Raw genomic sequence first — 23,255 nt, 5'->3', positions numbered from 1 at the left:
GGAGAGGGACTTGTGACTTGTGTTAACTTAATGCTCATTAAAGAGAGGAGAGAAAATTAAGCTGTCATGAGACTTATAGAAAAAAGAGTACAATGAAAATTAGGAACCCGAACCAAATGACCTTAAAAGGAGTTTTTAAAAAATAAATAAATAAAAAGTTCACCATTAGAAGAATTTGCCACCTTATCATAGCAGAAATGTCAAACAGCACAATAGAACAGTACATAATAGATAATGAACAATTACGACTTAGAATTATTTATAGATTATAAGGTGCTTACAAATAGTTGTGGGAATGTTTCAGTAAACCTCTACACAAATATTTGTAGAGAAAAAAAAAAGATACATTTAGTTAACTATAAAAATTAAATAAAATAGATCTGTCAGTAAACTAATTTATAGAATTTTCTATTATTAGTTTCTCCAAAATATAATCTTAAGTTTATGCATAAGTTTATTTTAATTATAAAAAAAATTATTTTTATTATTTTTTTAAAAGTACTTTGAGAAAACAATTTATGCAAACAGACTTTATATATTATAAAAATAAGTTAATTCAAGTTTATATAAAATTTCACTTTATTTTCCTTCTAATTTTACTATTTGTAAATATTTATGGAAGAATTGATAATAGACATGTGATAGAATTCCTCTCATAGGGAACAAGAAATAATAAGCATAGAAGACATTACCACAAGGAAAATAACAAATACCTAGTACTATTAAAAAAATGTCAGACTGGTTTTATAAATGACAGGAATTTTAAATTCCAACATATAGCGATTAAATCACTTGGTTGACAAGAAGCTTAATTGCAAAAAAGTATTGTCAACAAGATGTCATAAATCAGCACTCCTTTAGAATTTAAAATTTCTCAAATCAAGATCAATTCCAGGAATACATACCTCTCTTGAAGATTTTTTTATAAATCCATCTTGAACTTTCAAGCACATAAGTGCCCGTGAACAATATCTACTGAATCAATCTTCCACTCTTCAATTAACAAATCTAGATGGTGTAAAATGCCATCACAGCATCAATAGAAACTGAGTTTAACATTACAAAATAAATAAAAAAAGTTTATCATGACGAGTAGTGAATTAACCTTGTATATAACCTAACTATCACCAATTAAAGTTCAGGTCTCATTTATAATAAACAATTTCTAAAAGCACATGAATACATATAGTATAAGCTAAAAATATATATGTATTCAGCTTATTTTATAAACTCAAGGTCAATCAAGAAATTCCAAATTCAGAATTTTCTTATATGACAAAGAATAATAAATAAACAACATACATTAAGCACTTTGGTACTATTTAGTCCCAGTTTATTGTCCAATCATGTATTAAGCTTCTTATAAATACAAATTTTTTATTTTGTATTTAGTTTGCATAATACTAATTTCTATCATGACTACTCAAACTAATTATATATACAGATTTTGTCATACCTAAATTCCCGATGCAACCGACACAATCAGCAAGTACTTCCATTTGAAATCTCAATTTCTTTTCATTTTTATGAAGGTTTGTTGTAATTACAACTGTACCTATCCAATGACAAGTTACAATATCTCAGCAAGTTGGTTGAAGTTAAACAGCCGTAATTGTGGCAATGAATTTCAAATGCAACATTTGTAAAAACTCTGGTACATCTTTCCAATCATTATAACCAGAACTCCAATGAAAACCTCTTTGAGCCAACATAAACCGCTCAGTGAACTCAGCCGGGGTTATGATGAAACAATAAGAAGAATCAGATGTGCTATGTACAACACTGTCCTTTCAAGGAAATGGTAGAATCCACGGACGTTGGACAAACAATTCATCTTCAGAAGGACCTCACATGCATAACATTAGAGTTAAAAATCTGCAAAAATAAAACAGAATCAATAAAGGAGAAAAATAGGGCAGAATGATGAATAGCAAAAGTAGCAAATAGTTAATTCAAAAATAAAACAGATCTAATTACCAAATTCAATTAAATGTGAGGTTGAAACAAAATGAAAATGTTCTAATCAGAGAAACCTCTGCCAGAGAAAAAAATAATTCAGACCTAAACTAGGATAAAAAAAAAAGGAAAAACAAAAAATGGTAGTGAGACAAAAACACAAGGTCGGTGAGAATTTACAATGATTACAAGAGAGACGTAAATTAAATAATAAAAAAAAACATAAACTGATAATGAGAAGAGCGAATTCAAAAACGTAAAAAGATAAACTAAAAATGATGAAAAGTAAAAAAACTGCCAGATGGTTGTTGTAAAATAACCAGAGGGTTACAAGGGTCACGTGGTACTACTACCAACCAGGTAAATTACAGCTATTAACTTTGAAGTTCAATATTGACAAAACTTCAAAGACAAGAAATATCACTGTCTTACCTCATTCTCCTCTCCAATCTATTAATTCCCTTCGAGGTGCATAAAGGGTAGCAACTCGCTCTTCTGCTTCCGTATCGTTCACTATACCTCGGCACTTTGGGAAGCCACAGTAACAAGCAAGCCGTTCATCAATTGAGAAAAATCTGTCAAATGAATAAAAGAAAATCAGCGCAATATTTGCTAAATGTAATGGTACACACACAATTAATCCCAACAAAAGAACAAGTTTTGTATTTTTTTTTTTTTTGTGTGTGCCTAAAAGTACTCAGTTAGAGAAGAGGGAAACCTATAATCATATGTAAGCTCTTCCCACTGTTTAATGTCCCTCTTTGCAAATATTATAATATGCTCATCGCCATTAACACTGATTACTCTTGAATAGCAATTTGGCTGCATACAAACAAAAATTATACAGGTAAGCAATCAAAATAAAGTTGCATGAGTTCTTCAGTAAATAAACAAGTTGAAACGCAGTATTTCCAAACTAATGCCAACAGCATAGTAGTCAATTCCATATAGTGGTGCGAAGCAGCTATATCAGGTAGCAAGATCACTGGTATTTTTAAGTCAAGGTACACATTACATCATTTACACTAGACGTGTATATATGCTGAGAAAAAAACATAAAAGTAATGATATTTTTAAGTCAAGGTACACATTGCATCATTTACGCTACACGTGTATATATGCTGAGAAAAAAACATAAAAGTAAGGATATTCATAAAGGATGGATGAAGCCATTAAAGTTTATGCTTGCGAAGATCAATACCCAATTGGAATAAAAAAATTAAAGGGTGGAACTCAGAAAAACAGGAGAGCACAGAACCAAAAATAAACATTTCCAAACTGAGAGGATAAAGAACAGAGGGTAAAATAACATTGTAAAAGTCAGGGATCAACAACAACAATGCAAATCTTGAGAGGGAATAACTGGAAAGTAATGTCTGGTGTCAGAAATCTAGAGAGAAAATTGGATCTTCATCAGTGAGTTGGGCTGCAGTTCCCAGCTGAATGGTCAATGCAAGCAAGTTTGGAGTAGGTTTCAGAAATGGAGACATGATTCCAATATTGTCCCCACAAAACAGCACCAAACAACACCATTTGGTAGCGAGAAAACTGAGAAAACGGTTTTATAGCACACAACTAACAACTATATACCAGTATTAACCAAAGCAACAATATACTTTCATGTAAAAGAGAAACTATGTAGGTTAAAGCCTTTGAAGGTCTTATCAAACTGTTCCACAATCAATGCAAACCACAATATCAAAAGTCATTTCACAATGCTACAAATATGTCATTAGAATACACATATCTTAAGTATCTCAAGCATACAAACCCCCATACTAAAAATTAGAAACTCCTGCAGGATCCAGTCTTCAAATAGTAATATAAAAAGGGTACAATAAGTGAATTTCATACATCAAAATAAGAAGGCGTATTAGAATGGCAAAGATTAACAAGCAACACATGAAATCATGAAAAATATAAAATTAAATTAGAAAGAACATACTGCACAAGAGTGGTTTATTAAATGAGCAATGCTTCCTGCTCTAGTAGCATCAATGACTCGTTCATCGTCGATCCGAAACATATATGTTCCAGCACCCTGCATAAGGGAAAGAAACACGGCTTACTAAATCCTTTGTAAGAACCTACATAACTATCCAGAAGGTGCAGACTGATAGTATATTGTTTGTAGCAGAAGGTGCAATAGTTGAAACATTCTTGCTCATGTTGACAGTCAAAGGTTCTATGATCCACTGTCTATTTTAGTTGAAGATTTTCGAGCTATCAAAAGTATGTTCCCTTTCATCAGAAGCATTTATTAGCTTCAAAATAATATTAATATAAGCTATTAAAGGATAGCATATAAAGTGCTTGAAATTGATGTACTAAACTTGTGTTCCCTTCCATACAAGCTCATTCGATAATTCAGAATACTTACCACCAATGAATTGTATATAAAGTGTTCTCTTCGGTCTGCTATTGGTGGTCTAACAAGTTCACCAGTGTATTCAATCACCTGAATAAATAAAGTTAAGTTGTCCACCACCCTTAAATGTATAAATGCTATAACAATAGAATGCAAATGGAAAATATTCTCCTTACCATGTCTCCACCTTTATGTGGATGCTTTGCAAAGATGCCAAATCCATGAATTCTTGATTTCCCTTGAAAAAATCAAACATTTAATTTAATGTAAATCAGGGTCACTCCATAGTTAAATCTCAAATCACAACCCTGATAAGATATAGTGAACTATGCAAAAGAGTAGACAATTCCCCTTTCCCCGACTATTTTCAAAAGTATATATTGACAGAACTATTCCTACCAAATGCGAGCCTCTTCCGAAAGGTTTCCCTCATGTACTCATATTTTTCAGAGATAGAAAGTATGTTGTTTGATGCGTCAATCAGAGATGTTCTTAGCCTTTGTTGGCTACAAAAAAATTTAGAGCAGACTCCTCTGCCAGAAGGCTCTGGGTCATTTAATGATCCATGCTGGCAGTATCCACCTACTAAGTAAGGCTGATTCTCCACGAACAACCGTTTCAACGATGCAGCCGCAAGTGCTTCAGGTTCTTTTCGACCTCTCCTGCCAAAGTAATCATATGGCTCTGCCAAGAATAAGGACAAACATTATTTAATAAATTATCTTTAAAATATTGTAACAGAGCTAAAATGTAAAACTCATCAAGTGGAAAAAGGTGACTCGTTGTGCATACCCATAACCCAATCCAAGACAGTATCACTTTGCTGTTTTCAGTGGCTCAAACACAGTTTTGAATTAAGAAGATGACTAGATAGATTAAGGGTGGCGAGCGTTTTGAAATTGTAGTTAATTTTGATTCCTAAGAGATGTGAAACTGTTTTGACATATCATAACATCCTCCAAATCGAAAATAATGGGCTAGAGGGTCTTTCAGCCTGTGTGTGACTTAGGCCCTTCTCTTAGGGTCAATGTTCCAACCTCTGATCCATTAGCATTGTTGAGATCATTGCATACAAGGTATTATCCACTTTAACATTAGTTTTGAACCTCACAATTTTGTGCTTAGAAGAATATTTACAAAATCACCCTTAGCCTCAATTCTTAGATGATGTGTTAGAATAATTATTAAATTTTATGTTAGAGTGATTATTAAGTCTAAAGTGTGTGGGGAACTACTTCCAGATGTACCTATGAGTGTAGTGCAACCTATGAGATTGCATGTATTCATCAGCCGATTTTGCCAAACTCAATAAATGGGTGACTTGGAATTGATCTTTAAAAAAAACACTGCCCTAGGGCATTTTACACATCAGATTGGCTACTATGCCACGCTGCCCTAGCACACAACTATTTCCCTTTCCAGATGGATCCAAAAACTGTTTAATAAACAGTCAATTGTAGACCCAATTAAATCAAAGAAAACCAATTTTAAGCAACGTGATTTGAGTATGCCTGCCACTAGGCCAGTATGAATCAAAGTAAGTGATATGACCTCAGTTTATGTTAAATTGGAAATAAGTGAAACTGAGCTAAAGATTGTATACTCCAAAATGATGATCATGAACAAGTATTTATGTAAAATAACTAAGTAACAAGGCAACAGCTAATTAATTAAAGATCACCAAACATAATTTCTATTTTTTTTTCTTGGTTGCTAGAGGTTAAGCTAGCGAATCATTTGAAAGAGTCAATTTGTTTTAGTAAGACAAGTGTCAAAAATCATACCACTTCTAGCACAACCAGATGGATTGGGCGGTGGTTCATAGTCTGAACATAGACCAGCTACTCGAACTATACGATCATCAGCAACAGAATGTTCATTGGACGGCTGCCTATGTCTCTTGCAGAAAGAAAGTAAGCGTATGCACTGATCTTCATCATCATCAACAGAGAGTAGATAGAGCCTATCCTCATTTTCAAGCTGTAAATATAATAAAAATAAATAAATGGGCAATGACATATTTTTGAATAATAAATGTATCAAGTTGGGAGATAAATACCTCAACACAGAGACCAGCAGCACGTGCACAGAGTGGATGATATGCTACTCGACAAGAACTATTTGAACACTGCAGAATTAAGATTAGAAAAAAAGAATGCACTCAAAATTTAAAAAACAAAAACAGAAATCTCTTACTGTAAACAAATGCTAGTTAAGAAGCTGAATATACATGCATAAACACACGTAGAGTGTATATCAAGTGAGAGTAAGACAAGCTAATATTGACCCCTATAATTGATGTTCAAGAATAATTGTACTTGTAATCTTGACCATTTTTATATATTTGTGGTAGCTACTAGAGTTCAAACCTATTATACTCCCCAACACAATAATTTCAAAAATTAACACTGAAATTCATACATGTTTTATTGTTACTTTAGGTATAAGGGTTCTAATTGATCATTTGATGTGGATTAGGAAACAGATTTGTTAATCTTGTTATCAAGAGTATCCTACCTATTCACCAAGAAAATTCTAGCTTAAACTACTCTTTATTTTAAAAATCAGACGACTTACTTGGATGCAGGCACCATAAGATACACCACATATGCTGCATAGCAACTTCCAGCGGTCCTGTTCAGATACAGAATTAAAAGGAAAGCAAATAGAAATGCAGTCTGTAGTTATAACACTGAATGATAAAATCATTTACACGAGCAATTTGGTAAAAAAGAAAAACTAAGATGTTTGTAGCCAAGAACTTCAAGACAAAAGCTAAACAAGGGAAAATAGAAAGAAATTAGAATAATTAGCAATGGAAACCTACCTTACTAATTCTACTCAAACCATCAATAGGCTCCATTCTCTTGACATCAGCTAAACAAGTTTCTGGTAAAAATGTCAACAGTTAGAAAACATATCCAAATTAAGGAGTAAAAAAGAGTAAATAAAGTCATACACAAACAAACCAGGTATCCACATGGCACAAGCCAAATGAGCCCACCGGCCATCTGTAGTAGGCTTCATTGCACCACCTAGAACAAAATCCATTAGATACCAAAGACATACAGTTCTACTTTTAATTCAGTGTATATATTAAAAGATTCCAGCATACCTATGAGTGGACACAAGCAGCAAGGTGGAGGTGGAGCTCCGGAACGACATAAGTTGCATAACCATAGCACCCCGTTAACAGGTTCTAGTTCTCCATAACATCTAGCATGGACCTAAATGAACATCGTAATTTTTGGTTCAAATACAATAAATGGATGGAATAGTACAGCTCTAATGATACATTCAAGCATTGAATAAAAAAGTTACAGAAGCCATACCATCATTCTGCATTTGTCACACTGCAGAAATAGATTGTTCTCATACTCCTACAAGATAAATAACTCCCATTGAGCAAGCAAAACATGAGGTAAAATTATATACAAACAAACAGCATAGGTAATAACATTTCTACTTTGTCAGAATGAATTCAAATCTTGGAGAAAGGAGAAATACTAATTGAACAAAAGAGCATGCAATCATAAAAAACACAAGCAGGAGCTCTAAAGGATTGAAGAGGAAAACAAAAACCCTACCTCGTCCATGTGGCACACATTGCAAGGAAATAACATTTCTATTTCCTTAAAATGGATTTAAACCACAGGTGAAGGGAGAAATAAGAGACAAAAAATTGCAACTGAAAGAGCATCCAAGTGTCTAAAACAACAGGCAGGAGTTCTAGAGAATTGAAAAGGAAAACGAAACTCTACCTCATCCATGTGGCACACGTTGCACTTATCGAGGTCAAACCAGTTAATATGAACTTGTCTATAACCAAGAGGCAAGTTATTATGTCTTTGGGAACCTAACTTGCAAGATTTCCTTGAAGAGATTTTGGATTTAGACAATCCCTGAAAATAACAACACTTCTTTCAGTAAAAAGAAAGCATCAGGTACACAACTTGAAAAGTACATGTACTCTAGCAAAATCGCTTGGTTGGCTCAAGAACTTGAATAAAGCATAATGAGAGAGATGAAGCTTAGCAATAATCATATGCAGCCAATAAAAAAGAATATTAGAGAGAAGGGAAGCGCATGACAAGATTGCGCAATGCATGCAAAATTGTCAACTTGGTACAGCAACAACCATGTTCTATCCCACTATATGAATTGATAACACCATTCAGCTATATCATAAACAAAAACACTTTACAGCTTACTATGTCTTACGTTCAATAAATTATAATATTTTCAGGATAATTCTATTAGTTTCCAAACCATCAACTTTATACTGCAGATCAAAAACAGAAGAACTAACTTATAATTAAAGAACATACCTGTATAAGTTTAAGCACCTTAGGATTGGAGAAACCAAACATATCAGACCCAGATAAGTAGCCCTTTTCTACCCCACCTTTAGCAAGACTACCTTCAGAAGCATTCTTTTCCATTTTTTTTATCTTTTTGAATATCTCGCTCCAACAAGCAGATGGAGTATTACCGCTGAACTGCAGCAAGCATTCATCATAACATGATTAACACAAGACATTGGCATTAGAAATTATCATATAAATCCTGCTATTAACCAGGAGAAACTAAGTCAACAAGTTGGGGAATTTCGTTAAGTAATTTAACAACTAACAAATAAACATATAAATCCTGCTATTAACCAGGCAAACAGTATGCCACCATGGATATTAATTTCTGTCATCAGAAACAAAAAATTACAAAAATTTTAAAAGGAAAAGGGCTGGCATATGTCAGAGATGGTGAAATCAATATATTTAAAGGGGTTACTCCATAAAATAAATATATAATTATAAACATTACATGATTTAAAATCAAACTATCAGAGAAACAAATGTCTACATTACAAAATAATTTCTTATAAAGCAAAAACAAATCAACTCTTATAGTAAAAACCAACCTGCTCGCCACCATCAACTGTCACTCTAAATAGAGGACGAACTTTGGACTCTGGATCTCTCAACACCTCCATCTTGTAAGGAGCAAAAACTTCTGGGTCTAAACAACAAAAAAAAGCAGATCATGGAAGGTGAAAAAACTATAAAATCAAAACTACAAGAATTAAGATATTAAATTTGAAGAATATGACATGTTTGACTGAGCTTTTAAAAAAACAACCAAAAGAATGTAACAATTCAACATCCAACAGCGATAATAAATGTTTCACCAGCAACTGAAGTAAACTTCTTCACTGCTGTGTACCCTTCAGGCCAGATAAACCTTCCATCTCTGAATGCAGAATCTTCAACTATTTTTCCTGAATAAAAACAAAGAAGTTCTTAACATCCCTTTGGTTGCACTGACCATTTGGCAACTGCCAAAATGCCAATAATCTAGAAGTAACACCAAAAAAGGGAAGAGCACAAAAGAGAAGCCACCCTCTTTGCCTATACAAAATTAAAAAATATGCATGCAGTAAATCCAAAGACCAACTTTCAGTCATTGCATTATTAGAGAACAAGGTAAATTCTTTTCAGCACTGTACAGTACAACTTGTTCACCCTTGAATATAACAATATTAAAAGAATCTAAATTTGATCCAATGTCAACATAAAAGTCTGGACACTGACAAATAAGCAAGAAGATGCCACACGATTGGAGTAGCTAAAACATCTCACTATTGAAAACAAAAGAAAAGATTTTAAATACATGGCATCACAAGATTGATTGTTAGATTAAAATTGTCTCAATGATGCATGTCAATTAATCAAATTATATCCAGGTAAAAAATACTTATCAAAGGTCAAGCCTTTTGCTTGGAAACTGGTACTTAGAGCATCTCCAATGGAAGCTGCTTACAATAGCTCCTCACGAATAAAAGCATTATATTTTAGTGACTTCTATACATATATTGCTTAAATTTAAAAGAGTTGCTTAGAAATTGAAGAAAGATGCTTACGTAAGAAACTCTCTACACTTTATAAGCAACTCGTATATGGAACTCACTAATGTTAGAATTATTACCTATACCTATTGTATCATTAACCCTATGTGTAGGGTGTTGAGTGTGGGAAACTACCTACTGCCATATCTACTGTTGCATGTAATCATGCCTAGTATCTTAGAGTAGTCTTTTCATATCTTTTCATATGTACGTGCTTGCTTCACTATAAATAGAAGAGGAAGAGAGTGGTACTGTTGTCCACTACTCATATTTTAAAGTCTCAGTCTCAAGTTGGTATCAGAGCGGGTCGATCCCGCTCTGGTTTCTGTCTCAGCTGGTCCGTCACCGCTGTCCGCGGTTGATCGCCGTTAGTCACCGCCGCTGTCCGCGGCTGTCTAAGTTCGGTTAACCTCGTTTCTGAACTACCCAACACTGTCAAACAACTTCTCAACACTGTCCGCCACTGTCTGCGTCCTCCGCCGCTGTCCGCCACCGTCCGCCGCCGTCCGTCGCCGTCCGCCGCCGTCCACCGACGCAGTTCCGTCCGGAAACCACCGGATCTGAACCGCCTCTCCGCGCGACAGCCAACCCCGCCGGTGTCGCAGGTAGCGCCGTCGCCACGCGCCTCCACGCGCGTCTTCTCTGTTCGCTGCAGTCAGGCGCGTGCCGCTCACGCGCCGCCTTCCCGTCGCCAGTTCGTCGTCGCGCCACCTCCGTCGCCGTCGTCGGAGCCTCCTCTACCCGTTTTGACCATCAAATCTCTGTTCCGGTGAAGTTCAGTAGCACCTCTTGTGGAAATCGTCCCTTTCGAAGTCGAAAATCGTCACTGTTTCACTGTTTTCGTCACTGTTTTACTGTTTTCCGAGATCCTCTCTTTATCATGGCCACTGGAGGAACTGGGAGTGCTATTTCATTCTCTGGAAGCCCCTGCATTACGTCCGAGAAACTAAATGGCCAAAATTACTTATCTTGGTCCGCTGCCGTCGAGATGTGGTTTCTCGGTCAAGGACACCACGAACACCTTGAGAAAGATGGCAGCCACGTACCTTCTGAAAAAGCTGAACAGTGGAAACAAGCGGATTTCCAACTATGTGCTCTATTGTGGCAATCGGTGGAACCACGACTTTTGATGTCCCTACGGGCCTTCAAAACTTGCCACTCGTTTTGGAAGCGAACTCAGAATATCTATGCAAATGATATTCAACGCCTCTATGATTCGGCGAACAAGTTGGCATCTATGAAAATGACTAACCATGATATGATGTCATTCATGAATGACGCTCAAGCTGCTGTGGAAGAACTCCGAATGTTCTTGGAAGTCGACTCTCTAGATGAAATGAAGAAAAAGCTTGACAAGTACTATATGGTAATGATCCTCCGCGCTATACACCCAGACTTTAATCATATCCGAGATCAGCTTTTGACCTCTCATGAGGTTCCTTCCATGGAAACTTTGATCTCCCGCATGATACGTGTTCCAACTCTTCAAACTCCCGAAACTCTTGCTGTAGTGGAACCATCTGTCATGGTTGCCACCCGAGGAAGAGGAGGTCGTGGAACTAGAGGAGGTGGACGTGGAGGTCGTGGGCGTCCTCAGTGTACGTATTGTAAAAGGATGGGTCATACCCAAGAAAACTGCTACACTTTACATGGATTTCCTGCCAAAACAGCCAATGTCTCCCAGGCAGAGACTACTGACTCCAAGTTCACTGAGGACGAGTATCAAGAGTACCTACGCCTCAAATCCAACAGCTTGGCACAGTCATCCCAAGCTCCAAGTACATCAACTGTTTGCATCTCTCAATCCATGGAAGGTCACAATTCATGGGTAATTGACTCTGGTGCTTCTGATCACATTTCTGGTAATACCTCCTTGTTCTCAACCATCTCATTCCAAGAAAAATCTCATTTTATAACCCTCGCAAATGGTTCTAAAACATCCTCAAAGGGAGTCGGTCAAGCCATCTTATCTCCGTCCTTAAATCTAAAATCTGTCCTTTTTGTCCCTAATTGTCCTTTCAATTTAATTTCCTTAAGTCAGTTAACCAAAACATTGAATTGCTCTGTAACCTTCGATGACAAATCTTTTGTTATACAGGAGCGTGGCTCGGGGAGACGGATTGGAGAAGGATATGAAGCGGGCGGATTATACCATTTTGGATCTCGTCCACGTGTGTCATGTGTTGCAGCCCCCAATCCTAAAATGTTACATGATCGGCTTGGTCACCCTCACTTGTCCAAGTTAAAGAAAATGTTTCCTGAACTTAGTCGTCTCCAGACTTTAGAATGTGAGTCATGTCAACTAGGAAAACATGTTAGATCTACCTTTCCTAAAAGATCTCAATCAAAGTGTACTTCTAGTTTTTCTGTCATCCATTCCGATATCTGGGGACCTAGTCGTGTCTCATCTTTTGGCTTTAGGTATTTTGTTACTTTCATTGATGAATATTCGAGATGTACTTGGGTTTATCTTATGAAAGATCGTTCTGAATTATTATCCCTCTTCACATCCTTTTTGAATGAAATCAAGAATCAATTTGGTCAAGTAATTAAAATCTTAAGAAGTGACAATGCCAAAGAGTATTTTTCGTCTGCTCTTTCTAATGTTTTGAGTTCCCATGGTATCCTGCACCAGTCTACTTGTCCTCATACGCCACAACAAAATGGTATAGCAGAAAGGAAAAATCGACACTTAGTTGAAACTGCTCGTACCCTTTTGCTTAGTGCCAACGTTCCTGTCCATCACTGGGGAGATGCCATCTTAACTGCAGGTTTTCTTATTAATCGGATGCCATCTTCCTCTCTCAATCATAAGGTCCCTTTCTCCATTCTGTTTCCAGACAATCCTCTCTTTAACACTCCCCCTAGAGTTTTTGGTTGTGTATGTTTTGTTCATGACATGTCTCCCGGGTTAGACAAGCTTTCTGCTCGCTCTCTCAAATGTGTTTTCTTGGGCTATTCACGACTTCAAAAAGGGTATCGATGTTACTCTCCTGAAACCAAGAAATATTACATGTCTGCCAATGTTACATTTTTTGAACAGACCCCTTACTTCTCTCCATCTGTTCAAGATGTCCATGTCATCCAGCAGGTCCTTCCTATTCCCGTGGTTGAATACAATATTTCCAATGTCCCTGTCCCTCCAAGTCTCGACCAAAGTCCTCCTGAGCCATCATCTCCACCTATTGACTCTCTCCAACACAGGACGCCGACGAATAGTCCAGTTGTTCAAGAACATGGTGAATCCCCTACTTCAGATTCTTCTCCCTCGTCTCTTGATCCCATGACTCCTGATGAAGGTGATTCAGGTTGGCCCATTGCTCTCAGAAAAGGTACTCGTTCCTCTCGAAATCCACATCCCATTTATAATTTTCTTAGCTATCACCGATTATCGCCTTCCTATTGTTCACTTTTATCCTCAGTGTCTTCTGTTGTTATTCCCAAAAATGTGAATGAAGCACTTGATCATCCTGGATGGCGACAAGCCATGATTGCAGAGATGCAGGCTCTTGAAAGCAATCATACTTGGGAGCTCGTGCCCCTCCCTTTGGGTAAGAAGGCTGTTGGTTGTCGATGGGTGTATGCAATTAAAGTTGGCCCTGATGGTCAGGTTGATCGACTCAAAGCCCGATTGGTTGCAAAAGGGTACACTCAGGTTTATGGCCTTGACTATTGTGACACCTTCTCTCCCGTGGCCAAGATGACTACTATTCGCCTCTTCTTTGCAATGGCAGCAATTCGTCACTGGCCTCTTCATCAATTGGATATCAAAAATGCCTTCCTTCATGGTGATCTTGAGGAGGAAGTTTACATGGAGCAACCTCCTGGGTTTGTTGCTCAGGGGGAGTCTGGTATGGTATGCAAATTGCATCGATCTTTATATGGCCTCAAACAATCACCACGAGCTTGGTTTGGAAAATTCAGCTCCATTGTTCAGAAATTTGGGTTAAGGCGCAGTGAGGCAGATCACTCAGTCTTTTACAAACATACCTCTCCTGGGAAATGTGTCTACCTAATAGTATATGTTGATGATATTGTTATTACAGGAAATGATACTACTGGAATATCTCAACTGAAGGAGCACTTGTGTAAACATTTTCAAACCAAGGATCTCGGAAGCCTCAAATACTTCTTGGGCATTGAAGTAGCTCAGTCAAAAGATGGAGTTGTAATCTCTCAAAGGAAATATGCTCTTGATATATTACAAGAAACAGGTATGATTGACTGCAGACCAGTAGAGAGTCCTATGGACCCGAATCAGAAGTTAACAACAGTAGAAGGCGAATTATTCTCCGATCCAGAGAGATATAGGAGGCTCGTTGGAAAGTTAATTTATCTCACTATTACGAGGCCTGATCTATCTTTCGCAGTTGGAATTGTTAGCCAGTTTATGCAGACTCCATGTCTTGGACATTGGAATGCCATCATCCGTATTTTAAGGTACCTCAAGAAGGCTCCAGGGCAAGGTTTGCTATATGAAGATAAAGGAAATGTTCAAATCTCTGGGTACTGTGATGCTGATTGGGCAGGCTCTCCTATTGACAGACGCTCTACTACGGGATATTGTGTCCTCCTCGGAGGAAATGTTATCTCTTGGAAAAGTAAGAAGCAAAATGTAGTGGCTCGATCCACCGCTGAAGCTGAATATCGGGCAATGGCGTCTCTCACGTGTGAACTCATATGGGTAAAGCAATTTCTTCGAGAGCTTAACTTCTGTGAAATTCAGACCATGAAGATGTATTGTGACAACCAGGCTGCTCTCCACATTGCATCAAATCCAGTGTTTCATGAGAGAACTAAACACATAGAAATTGACTGCCACTTTGTTCGAGAAAAATTGATGACCAAGGAAATTTGTACTGAGTTCGTTGGGTCAAATGACCAACTTGCAGATGTGTTGACCAAGTCATTAAGGGGACCTCGGATTGAGTTCATTTGTTCCAAGCTTGGTTCATACGATTTGTATGCTCCAGCTTGAGGGGGAGTGTTAGAATTATTACCTATACCTATTGTATCATTAACCCTATGTGTAGGGTGTTGAGTGTGGGAAACTACCTACTGCCATATCTACTGTTGCATGTAATCATGCCTAGTATCTTAGAGTAGTCTTTTCATATCTTTTCATATGTACGTGCTTGCTTCACTATAAATAGAAGAGGAAGAGAGTGGTACTGTTGTCCACTACTCATATTTTAAAGTCTCAGTCTCAAGTACTAAAATAATATTTTTGTCAATAAGCAACTAATTGCTCTTAATCTTTTTAAAATAAAAAGCCTTGCAGCTGGTTCAAGAGTCTCCTCATGTCTGTGTTAGCGACTTGCAGCAGAGGGTCCTCTGCAAGTTTTGACAGTGAAGAGTTTTGGGAACAGTGTATTTGATAGTATAATGCCTGAATCTAAGAGAGCCTATACCCCAAAACATGTTCTGAAATAAGAATTAGGACTTTATTTATTATTTGCATTCAGATCATAGCTGTTTCAAGCAACTAGTTACTTTATACATGCAAAATGATAATGACAAGAATCACTGCATTCTTGAGATGTTGCCTCTTCTAATATGTAAAGAAAAAAGCAAATTCCTCGTAATCATCCTTTTCTATCCAGTACTAACTAAAATAACTAAGCTATTTATGTATCCAAGGAAGTACTTCCAAATCCTTAATTTATCCTACGAAAGGAAGATTACCGAGTTGAAGAGAGTACATAAAAGGTTGTGTTTTGATGGTTGTCTTGGAAATCGGTAAGAAAAATTGGAAAAATGACTATATTGCACAGTTAATGAAATAAGGATTCAATCAGGTAAAAAGAGTTCGACATGAAGAAACTCTTGGAAATATATAAATATTTAAACAATGGTAATCAAGAAAAGTTACCAAGGCTTAGAATTTGGAGGTCTCCTAATTCGTAAGGAAAAGTTTCAACATTTTCCAGAGCCATTAAAGTCCTCTCGCCATTTAAACAATCATCGCCTGAATCTGTACATCCTCCTTCCTCTCTACTTACATTGTTACAATTATCAGCTGCACATCTTTTCTGCAACTCTAGCATCTCCAAAGGAAGCTTCTGTTCATTTAAATATCTGTTTGAGAAAAATAATTGCAAAATCAACAAATTTGAGCAACCATGTTCAACTTCAGGTACCAATGCCTAGAGAGATTAGAAAATACATTACACAGAGTACAAGCTTAGCTCGTTAATTTGATTAGCAAATTATGTATAAGCACAATTCCTTATTCAGCAACTAAAGCACAAACATAATATAGTGCACTTCAAGGAATTTAAGACCGCATATCAAGAAAAAAAAAAACTGAAAACTTCAAGCCATTTTTAGGTGATTATAAAGGAAAAGAAGTTTATCAAACTTGCTTCAACAGTATAATATGAAATCTTCATATTCTTCAATGCAGTATTTTATAGTAGACACTCAATCACAATAGATAAATTATAAGAAGCTGAAACAGCAAAACATTAATTTTGTCCAATAATAAGGGAAAATCATTTTATGGTTCACAACTTTTGATGTTCTATTTAACAAATATGATAACAGATAAAAAAGAAAAAAAGACAAGATTAACATTACCTTTTTGCCTCTTCTAAGCCTTCAATGAAACTATGTTTCTTGCATTTTGAGTGTAGATCGGTAAGAAGTCCACTGAGAAATGATTTCACCTGTTGCAATCTAACCCTAGAGAACAGGAAGAGTATACAACAGAGATACACATCTTAAAAGGAGGAAAAGATCACACAGTATAGAAATAATAGTCTCCTAGTAAATATTTAAAACCATTATCCTTAATTTTCCCAGAATATCAAACCTTGCAAAGTCATGGGTGCCAAAAAATTGGACAGGAACTGATCTTCCTCCCAAACTCATCTTTAAACCCTTACAGTTGCTAGCAAGTGATTCGTCCAAAACAACAGCCGGCCACATTGCATGGCCTGCAAAATAATAAAAAGACACAAGCATAAATGTTAAAAATTAACAAGCCCTAATAGTAACTAGAAATGCCAATAATAAAGAAATAAGGTAAATTGAAGTAGACATAGTTTGATCTCCTGAAAATAGAGTTTACAAGAAGGATGTAAAACATTGGTAAGATTAAAATTTCTTATATTCTGCTTTCTTCTATAAGCTGAGCTTTGTTTTAACGTGAAGGAGGATAGACAGCATATCAGCCTCCTTCAGTAAGATACCAGATACAAGTTAATAATTTACCATATTAAGCTCAATTTTACTGCTTGAATTAGAGAACCATGGGATAGATTGAATACCGGTCTACTTCAGTATGATACCAGATACAAATTAATGATTTACCATACCACATTTAAGAAATACGCATACCAAATCAACGCAGCGACAATAATAATAATTCAAAGTGGTGCAGTAAAATCCTAAAAGATAGGACGTCAATTTAAATAAAGTTTTCCACACAGAACCATTGCTAATAGAACAAAACAAGATTGAGCACAGACCTGTTAGCTTAGCCCATATGATATCCCCAGGCTCAAAGTCTTGACAATCATCCAAACTTGCAGCCATTGCAAGCATCTCTTCAACATCATAATCAGAGACATTGTTGTCACGAACTTTGGCAAGATTCAAATTTAAATGTTTCACCTCATCACGTGAAACATGGAATCTAATATTTTCATTTGAAAGAATTAAATTTTCCTCATCTCCATCATCATACTTGACCTGCACACAATTATTAATGAAAGGATGAAATTTCAAACAAGCTCAAATACATAGATCAAAGTTGCACCAAATTTTTCACTCAAAGCTATCCATATCATTCAAGTAATAATTTACATAATTAAGGGCCATACATGATGTATCTTAGTTTCCTTATCATAACCTCTGACATAGCCAGTGTACGCTTTCAAATCCATGGGCCAATAAACCTGCAGAAAACAAGGTCAACATCAAAAAACCGTGATTACATGAACAAACTCAATGGAATGAACATACAATGTAAAGGTTACAAAACATAACCTTGCATCTTAATCCAACAAACACCTCAGGATCAGCATCATCAAAACTCAACCTGCAGCAAGTCCAATTAACAATCATTTAAGGCTTCCTTCTACCATACAGAAATCACAAACCCACAAAAATAAAACATCACAACTTATCCACAGAACTAAGCATTGTACTTCCCCCTACATACTAACCAAATCACAACATTATGAAACTCTAATTCCTTCAGTACAAACAAGCACAGCATTTGAAAATGAATAATAAAGCAAGAAAAAAGAAAGAAACATGTTTCTTTCCCGCAAATAAGGCCTAACTATTAAGATTTCCCCTCCCCACAACAAAACACGAAGCAGAAATTCAAGTAAAAGCTCAAATTCCCGGAACATCTATTTGGACCAAGGTCTAAACCAGCAATACCTTCTCAACTCAGAGAATTCCTAAGCAGGGCCTCGAGGAACATTTACTCAATTAAAATTTCCCCCTCCCAACAACAAAAGCGGAAGCTGAAATTCAAGCAAAAGCTCAAATCCACCGACATTGCATTTCTAAAGTCCAAACAGCGATACTTTATTTTTACTTAAAACCCAGAAAACTCCAGAGCAGAAGCAAGAATCCCCAATTTCCAAAAGAACAACATTTTATCTCGCAATGCACCCAACACAGAGTAAGAAGAAGTAAATTACCCGACCCATTTCTTCACAGGGCGAGAATCAGGCGACATTTTCGGCAAATTCTCCAAGGAACCACACTTAACATTCCCAGCAGCACCAGAATTCCCAAATTGGTTTCGGCATTCCCTCAATCGAGGTCCGTCAGCATCTCCAATCGCAGTGTTCAAATCCACGCCCAGCCTCTCCAACTCAGTGCTCCCAATTTTCCTCTTCTTCAGCAGCCTTTTCTCATCCTCATTCTCATCCGCATTGACCTTGCCCTCGGTTTTGCACAGCGAATCGTAAAACGGCGCCGTGGAAGGGGAATGCCTCTTGCGGCGGCGCGAGTAGACGAAGAGCAGGGGAGGCTTGGAAGAAGGAGGCTGGGAGGAGGACGATGAGGACGACGTCGTCTTCTTGTGGTCGTGGTTGCCGAAATGATGATGCGCCGCGAGAGTGGTGAGTTTTCGAGCCTTGACCTTCTTGGACATGACGTTGGAGGAGCCGCTTGCCGTGACGCGGCAGGGCGACGTGGCGGAGTAGAGATGGTCGAGGGGAAGGTAGCGGATGGGCGTGCCACGCGTGGTGTGCACGTCGACGGTGGCGTCTTCGTCGCCGCCTCCAGCTTCCTGGAACGCCGGTGCCATGTGCAAGGGTAGGAAATTGGAGAGAAAGAGCTCTGGCTAGGGTTTTGGCGATAGAATGAGAAAAGAGAGAGAATTAGAAAGTGGTGTGTTGTGTGTGTTTGATTTGGAGGGAGAGGGTTATTGGCCAAATAATTCTGTTTCCCGCCGTGTGGAAACACACACTCACACTCCTCACTCTCCTTTTGTTCAAAGTGAGATTGAAAGAGAGAGAGGTGCACACAACACAGCTCTTGAGTTGCGCACACAACAACAACAATAAAAAGGTTAAAGAAAAAGGAATCTATTATCAATAATCAATAATAATAACCACTACAAGATTATATCTGAAAATCTCCTCCAAGACACCATTAACAACACACTGTCTTCGCTATCATTTTCACCTGCAAGTCTTCTTTCCTCGATTTGTGTAAATTGAATTCTTGAGTGAATATTTGTTCATTGAGAAAATTATTTTTCACATGTATGTATAAAAGTTAATTTTAAGGTACTTTTATAATTTGTTAAAGATTTAATTGGGCTAAATAATGGGTTTTTTTTTTAGTATGTTATTGATAATTAATATATGTCATGAAACTTTACCATGTCAGTGGAATTTTTTTTTCTCTGTCCATGAAATTCATATCGGGACCCAGATCACACACATACATGTTAGTAATTATATTCTTAACTTATATACATAAATATAACTAATTAGTATAAACATTAATTGAAAAAGTAGTTAATGTTATTAATCAAATTTTGAGAAAATAAAAACTATCCTTTATTAAAAACTAACGTCAAAATAGATAAAAAAAAATCATTAGAAATAGAATACCAGTATTTTAGGTATGTGTTGGAATGATATTTTCAGATAATATAAAATTGGTGTTTTTACAGCAACGATATAAAACTGGTAAAGATTTTGATAAATAATATGAAATTGGTTAAGATTTTTTAAATAAGATGATATTCGTTAAGACTTGTTTATGTATAGTTTGTTGCATAATGCATCAGACTTTTTCTTTATTTATATTTGAATGCTGAGATTGTAAACTGTCGTGTTTTTAATACAGTACCCTGACTAACGTTTAAAAATTTAGTGAGGCTGGTTTCGGTATTTTGATTTTTTTAATTAATATTTTCTACTCAAAGTAGGTTTTTATTGTCATGATTGTTTATTTGTCATCCATGCTTAAGGAAGGTTCTATTGTTTTTATTACATAAAATAGGCTTTGATCGTTTCTATACTTTTTCATCACATAAATGATGACGATAGATGACATGTTTATATTTTATTTGTTCTATTATTTTAAATTTTTATATTTAATGTTAATTTTGATATGAATCAATGGTCGTCCATTAATATGATATAGTTATTTATATGATTGATATTTTTATAAATATTATCTATTACTCTTCTTGTAAATATTTGTATTAATTATCTGATTTGTATCCTTTATGGATTACTATCTTGTATCTATCAATAGGACTTTTCTTATCGTTAATAAGACATAAAAAAGTTGTTTCCTATCATTTGATCTCTATTTTTTTTTCATTTATTTCTTTTCTCTATTATTAGCTTTATTTTATAACACGATGCTCTAATGCTCTAATCAACTAAACCTTGGTGAAAACATTTTTTTCTCTTTAACGACAGTCTGCGTGTCACGATCTAGACTCTTTCTAATCATTTCTTCATTTACAATTTTATCTTATATTATTATTTTTGTCATAAAAATGATTTGATTTTATTGATCTTCATCTCAAATTATTATTTTTATTATGATGCTTATTATTACTATTATTTTATGTATTAATTCTAAACATGTCAAACCTTGCAAATTTTGAATTTGTGACCCTTGATATTATTAGAAACAATTATACTTATAATGCATTTTAAATATTGAAATACATTTAGATGTAATGGGTCTTGGTGATACCATTAAAGAAATAAATAAAGTATTTGAGCAACTAATTTGCTCCCGCGACAATAATATTGTGAAAAGAGATTTCACAAATATTGTGAATTTATTTCAAGTCTTTGTATGGCTGAACAAAGCAATAAAGCTTTTGATGAAAAATCATGAGATCTGCCCAACTGATTATGCTTTATTTTCAAAAGTTAATGCAACAATAAATATTGTGAATTTATTTCATGTCTTTGTATAGCTGAACAAAGTAATGAGTTTTTGATAATCATGAAACATGTCTAATTATCTTATTGGTTCAACTTCATTCCCATAAGTGAATATTGCAATAAATATTATGAATTTATTTAATGTCTTTGTATAGTTGAACAAAGTAATGAACTTTTGATAGAAAATCATGAAATATGTCCAATTGATTATACTTCATTCCCATAAGTGAATGCAACAATATTTGGTTTATATTTTCATGATCGTGATATTGATTATGGACATGATTATAAAGAAAATTTAAAAGACATATTTTGTCACCATAAGTGGCATAATAATGTGAAGAAGAAAAAAGAAAAATGTGAAAATATTGACAATAAGATGAAAGTATATATTATCATCATGATGATAAAGGTCATTTTAGTTGTACTTTCGTACACCAAACATCTTACAACTAATCAAAAGAACATAAAAACACACTTTGCTTATGAAGATGGTTATTCTGATTATGGCCATATGGATGTTTATTCTCTTGATATTATTATTTTCTTTGCTAAACCAAATGGAAGCATTGATCATCTCATTGGTTATGAAAGTGTTAAAAAAAAGATTTTCTCATATTGATATTTTTGTATGAAGAATGAATATTGGCACTAGCATGAATGATGAAGATATATGTCCTATTGATAGTGCAACAACTCATACAATTCTCAAGAGTACTAGATTTTTCTCTTATCTGGTAATGCGAGAAGTCAATGTTAGTATTATTTTTGGTACTACAAATACAATTGAGTTGAATACGGCCAAATTTCGATTGTGACCGACTCATTTGAATATGACCAAATCTCACCCTAGGCTGTCTCAACCAAATTTGGGTCAGGGCCGACTCGGCCAAATCTCAATCGGGGCCAACTAGATTGAATTCGACCAATTTTTTATTGGAGCCAACTAGGTTGAATACAACCAAATTTTAATCGCGGTTGTCTTGGTCGAATACGGTCAAATTTTGTCTAGGTCGACTCAGGTCAATGTAGTCAAATTTGGATCGAGGTGAACTCAATCGAATACTTCCAAATTTTGTCTAGGACCAACTGGGCCAAATTTTGATCGAGACCGACTTGATAGAATTCGGCCAAATTTTGTATAGGGTCACGCCAACTCAATCAAATACGACTAAATTTAGACTAGTCGGTCTCAACTTTTAGCCTAACCTAACCAAAAATATAAACTAAAAATTTGGATTAGATGTTTTGGATTATCCATTTTGAAAATCTAGATTTAGAGAATGAATATCCAATTCATAAAATATATATCGAATTGATATCCATATCCAATAAAATGGATTTTAAATGGATTGAATTTTTAATAAAATAGATATTAAATGGATTAGATCATAAAAAAATAGATTGGATTATAAAAAATAGATTTTTTGCCCACCCTTGATTAGAATTTTGTGACACATCTCTTCGTATATTGAATGTCAAAACAGAAAACCAATAAAAATATATTGTCTGCCAACATCTAAACACTTTTCTAAAATCATCCATGTAATGATAGCAGACATCTGCAAAAGCTTCAAATTATTGTTGTTGCATAAGGTTAGTTTTCCTATTTCCGGTAAAATAATGTCCTTTCTTTTCT

At 35.6% G+C, this 23,255-nt stretch overlaps 1 protein-coding gene across 1 annotated transcript; it reads right to left on the bottom strand.

Annotated features, from left to right (window-relative positions):
• Positions 1 to 1,493: 1,493 nt before the first annotated feature.
• LOC114185249 (histone H3-lysine(4) N-trimethyltransferase ATX1-like) lies at positions 1,494 to 19,783 on the bottom strand. Its single transcript, XM_028072870.2, has 25 exons — positions 18,887 to 19,783; positions 18,219 to 18,270; positions 18,053 to 18,127; positions 17,699 to 17,921; positions 17,041 to 17,164; positions 16,806 to 16,910; positions 16,099 to 16,304; positions 9,510 to 9,599; positions 9,243 to 9,340; positions 8,653 to 8,823; positions 8,086 to 8,226; positions 7,657 to 7,704; positions 7,440 to 7,551; positions 7,294 to 7,359; positions 7,152 to 7,213; positions 6,902 to 6,958; positions 6,384 to 6,452; positions 6,109 to 6,304; positions 4,724 to 5,008; positions 4,501 to 4,562; positions 4,337 to 4,414; positions 3,902 to 3,997; positions 2,675 to 2,778; positions 2,389 to 2,531; positions 1,494 to 1,875 (listed from the first exon to the last, which is right to left on the bottom strand). The coding sequence occupies exons 1-24, from the start codon at positions 19,498 to 19,500 to the stop codon at positions 2,390 to 2,392; spliced, it is 3,276 nt and encodes a 1,091-aa protein (XP_027928671.1). The 5' UTR covers positions 19,501 to 19,783; the 3' UTR covers positions 1,494 to 1,875; position 2,389.
• Positions 19,784 to 23,255: the final 3,472 nt, after the last annotated feature.

Source organism: Vigna unguiculata, chromosome 5 (genome assembly GCF_037176805.1).
Source record: "Vigna unguiculata cultivar grain cowpea cultivar isolate G323 ecotype 2 chromosome 5, ASM3717680v1, whole genome shotgun sequence".
Lineage (NCBI taxonomy): Eukaryota > Viridiplantae > Streptophyta > Magnoliopsida > Fabales > Fabaceae > Vigna > Vigna unguiculata.
The sequence above is the reverse complement of the archived record's forward strand: the minus strand, read 5'-3'. Positions and strand labels throughout refer to the sequence as shown.

What these genes read in the sequence shown, in the direction of transcription:
- LOC114185249 (XM_028072870.2), bottom strand. Translation starts at nt 19,500, where the DNA reads ATGGCACCGGCGTTCCAGGAAGCTGGAGGCGGCGACGAAGACGCCACC. An exon ending in TTGTTGGATTAAGATGCAAG is followed by an intron (nt 18,128 to 18,218) that starts GTTATGTTTTGT and finishes TGTTTTCTGCAG; the next exon opens with GTTTATTGGCCCATGGATTT. An exon ending in TTGTGCCATGTGGATACCTG is followed by an intron (nt 7,214 to 7,293) that starts GTTTGTTTGTGT and finishes CATTTTTACCAG; the next exon opens with AAACTTGTTTAGCTGATGTC.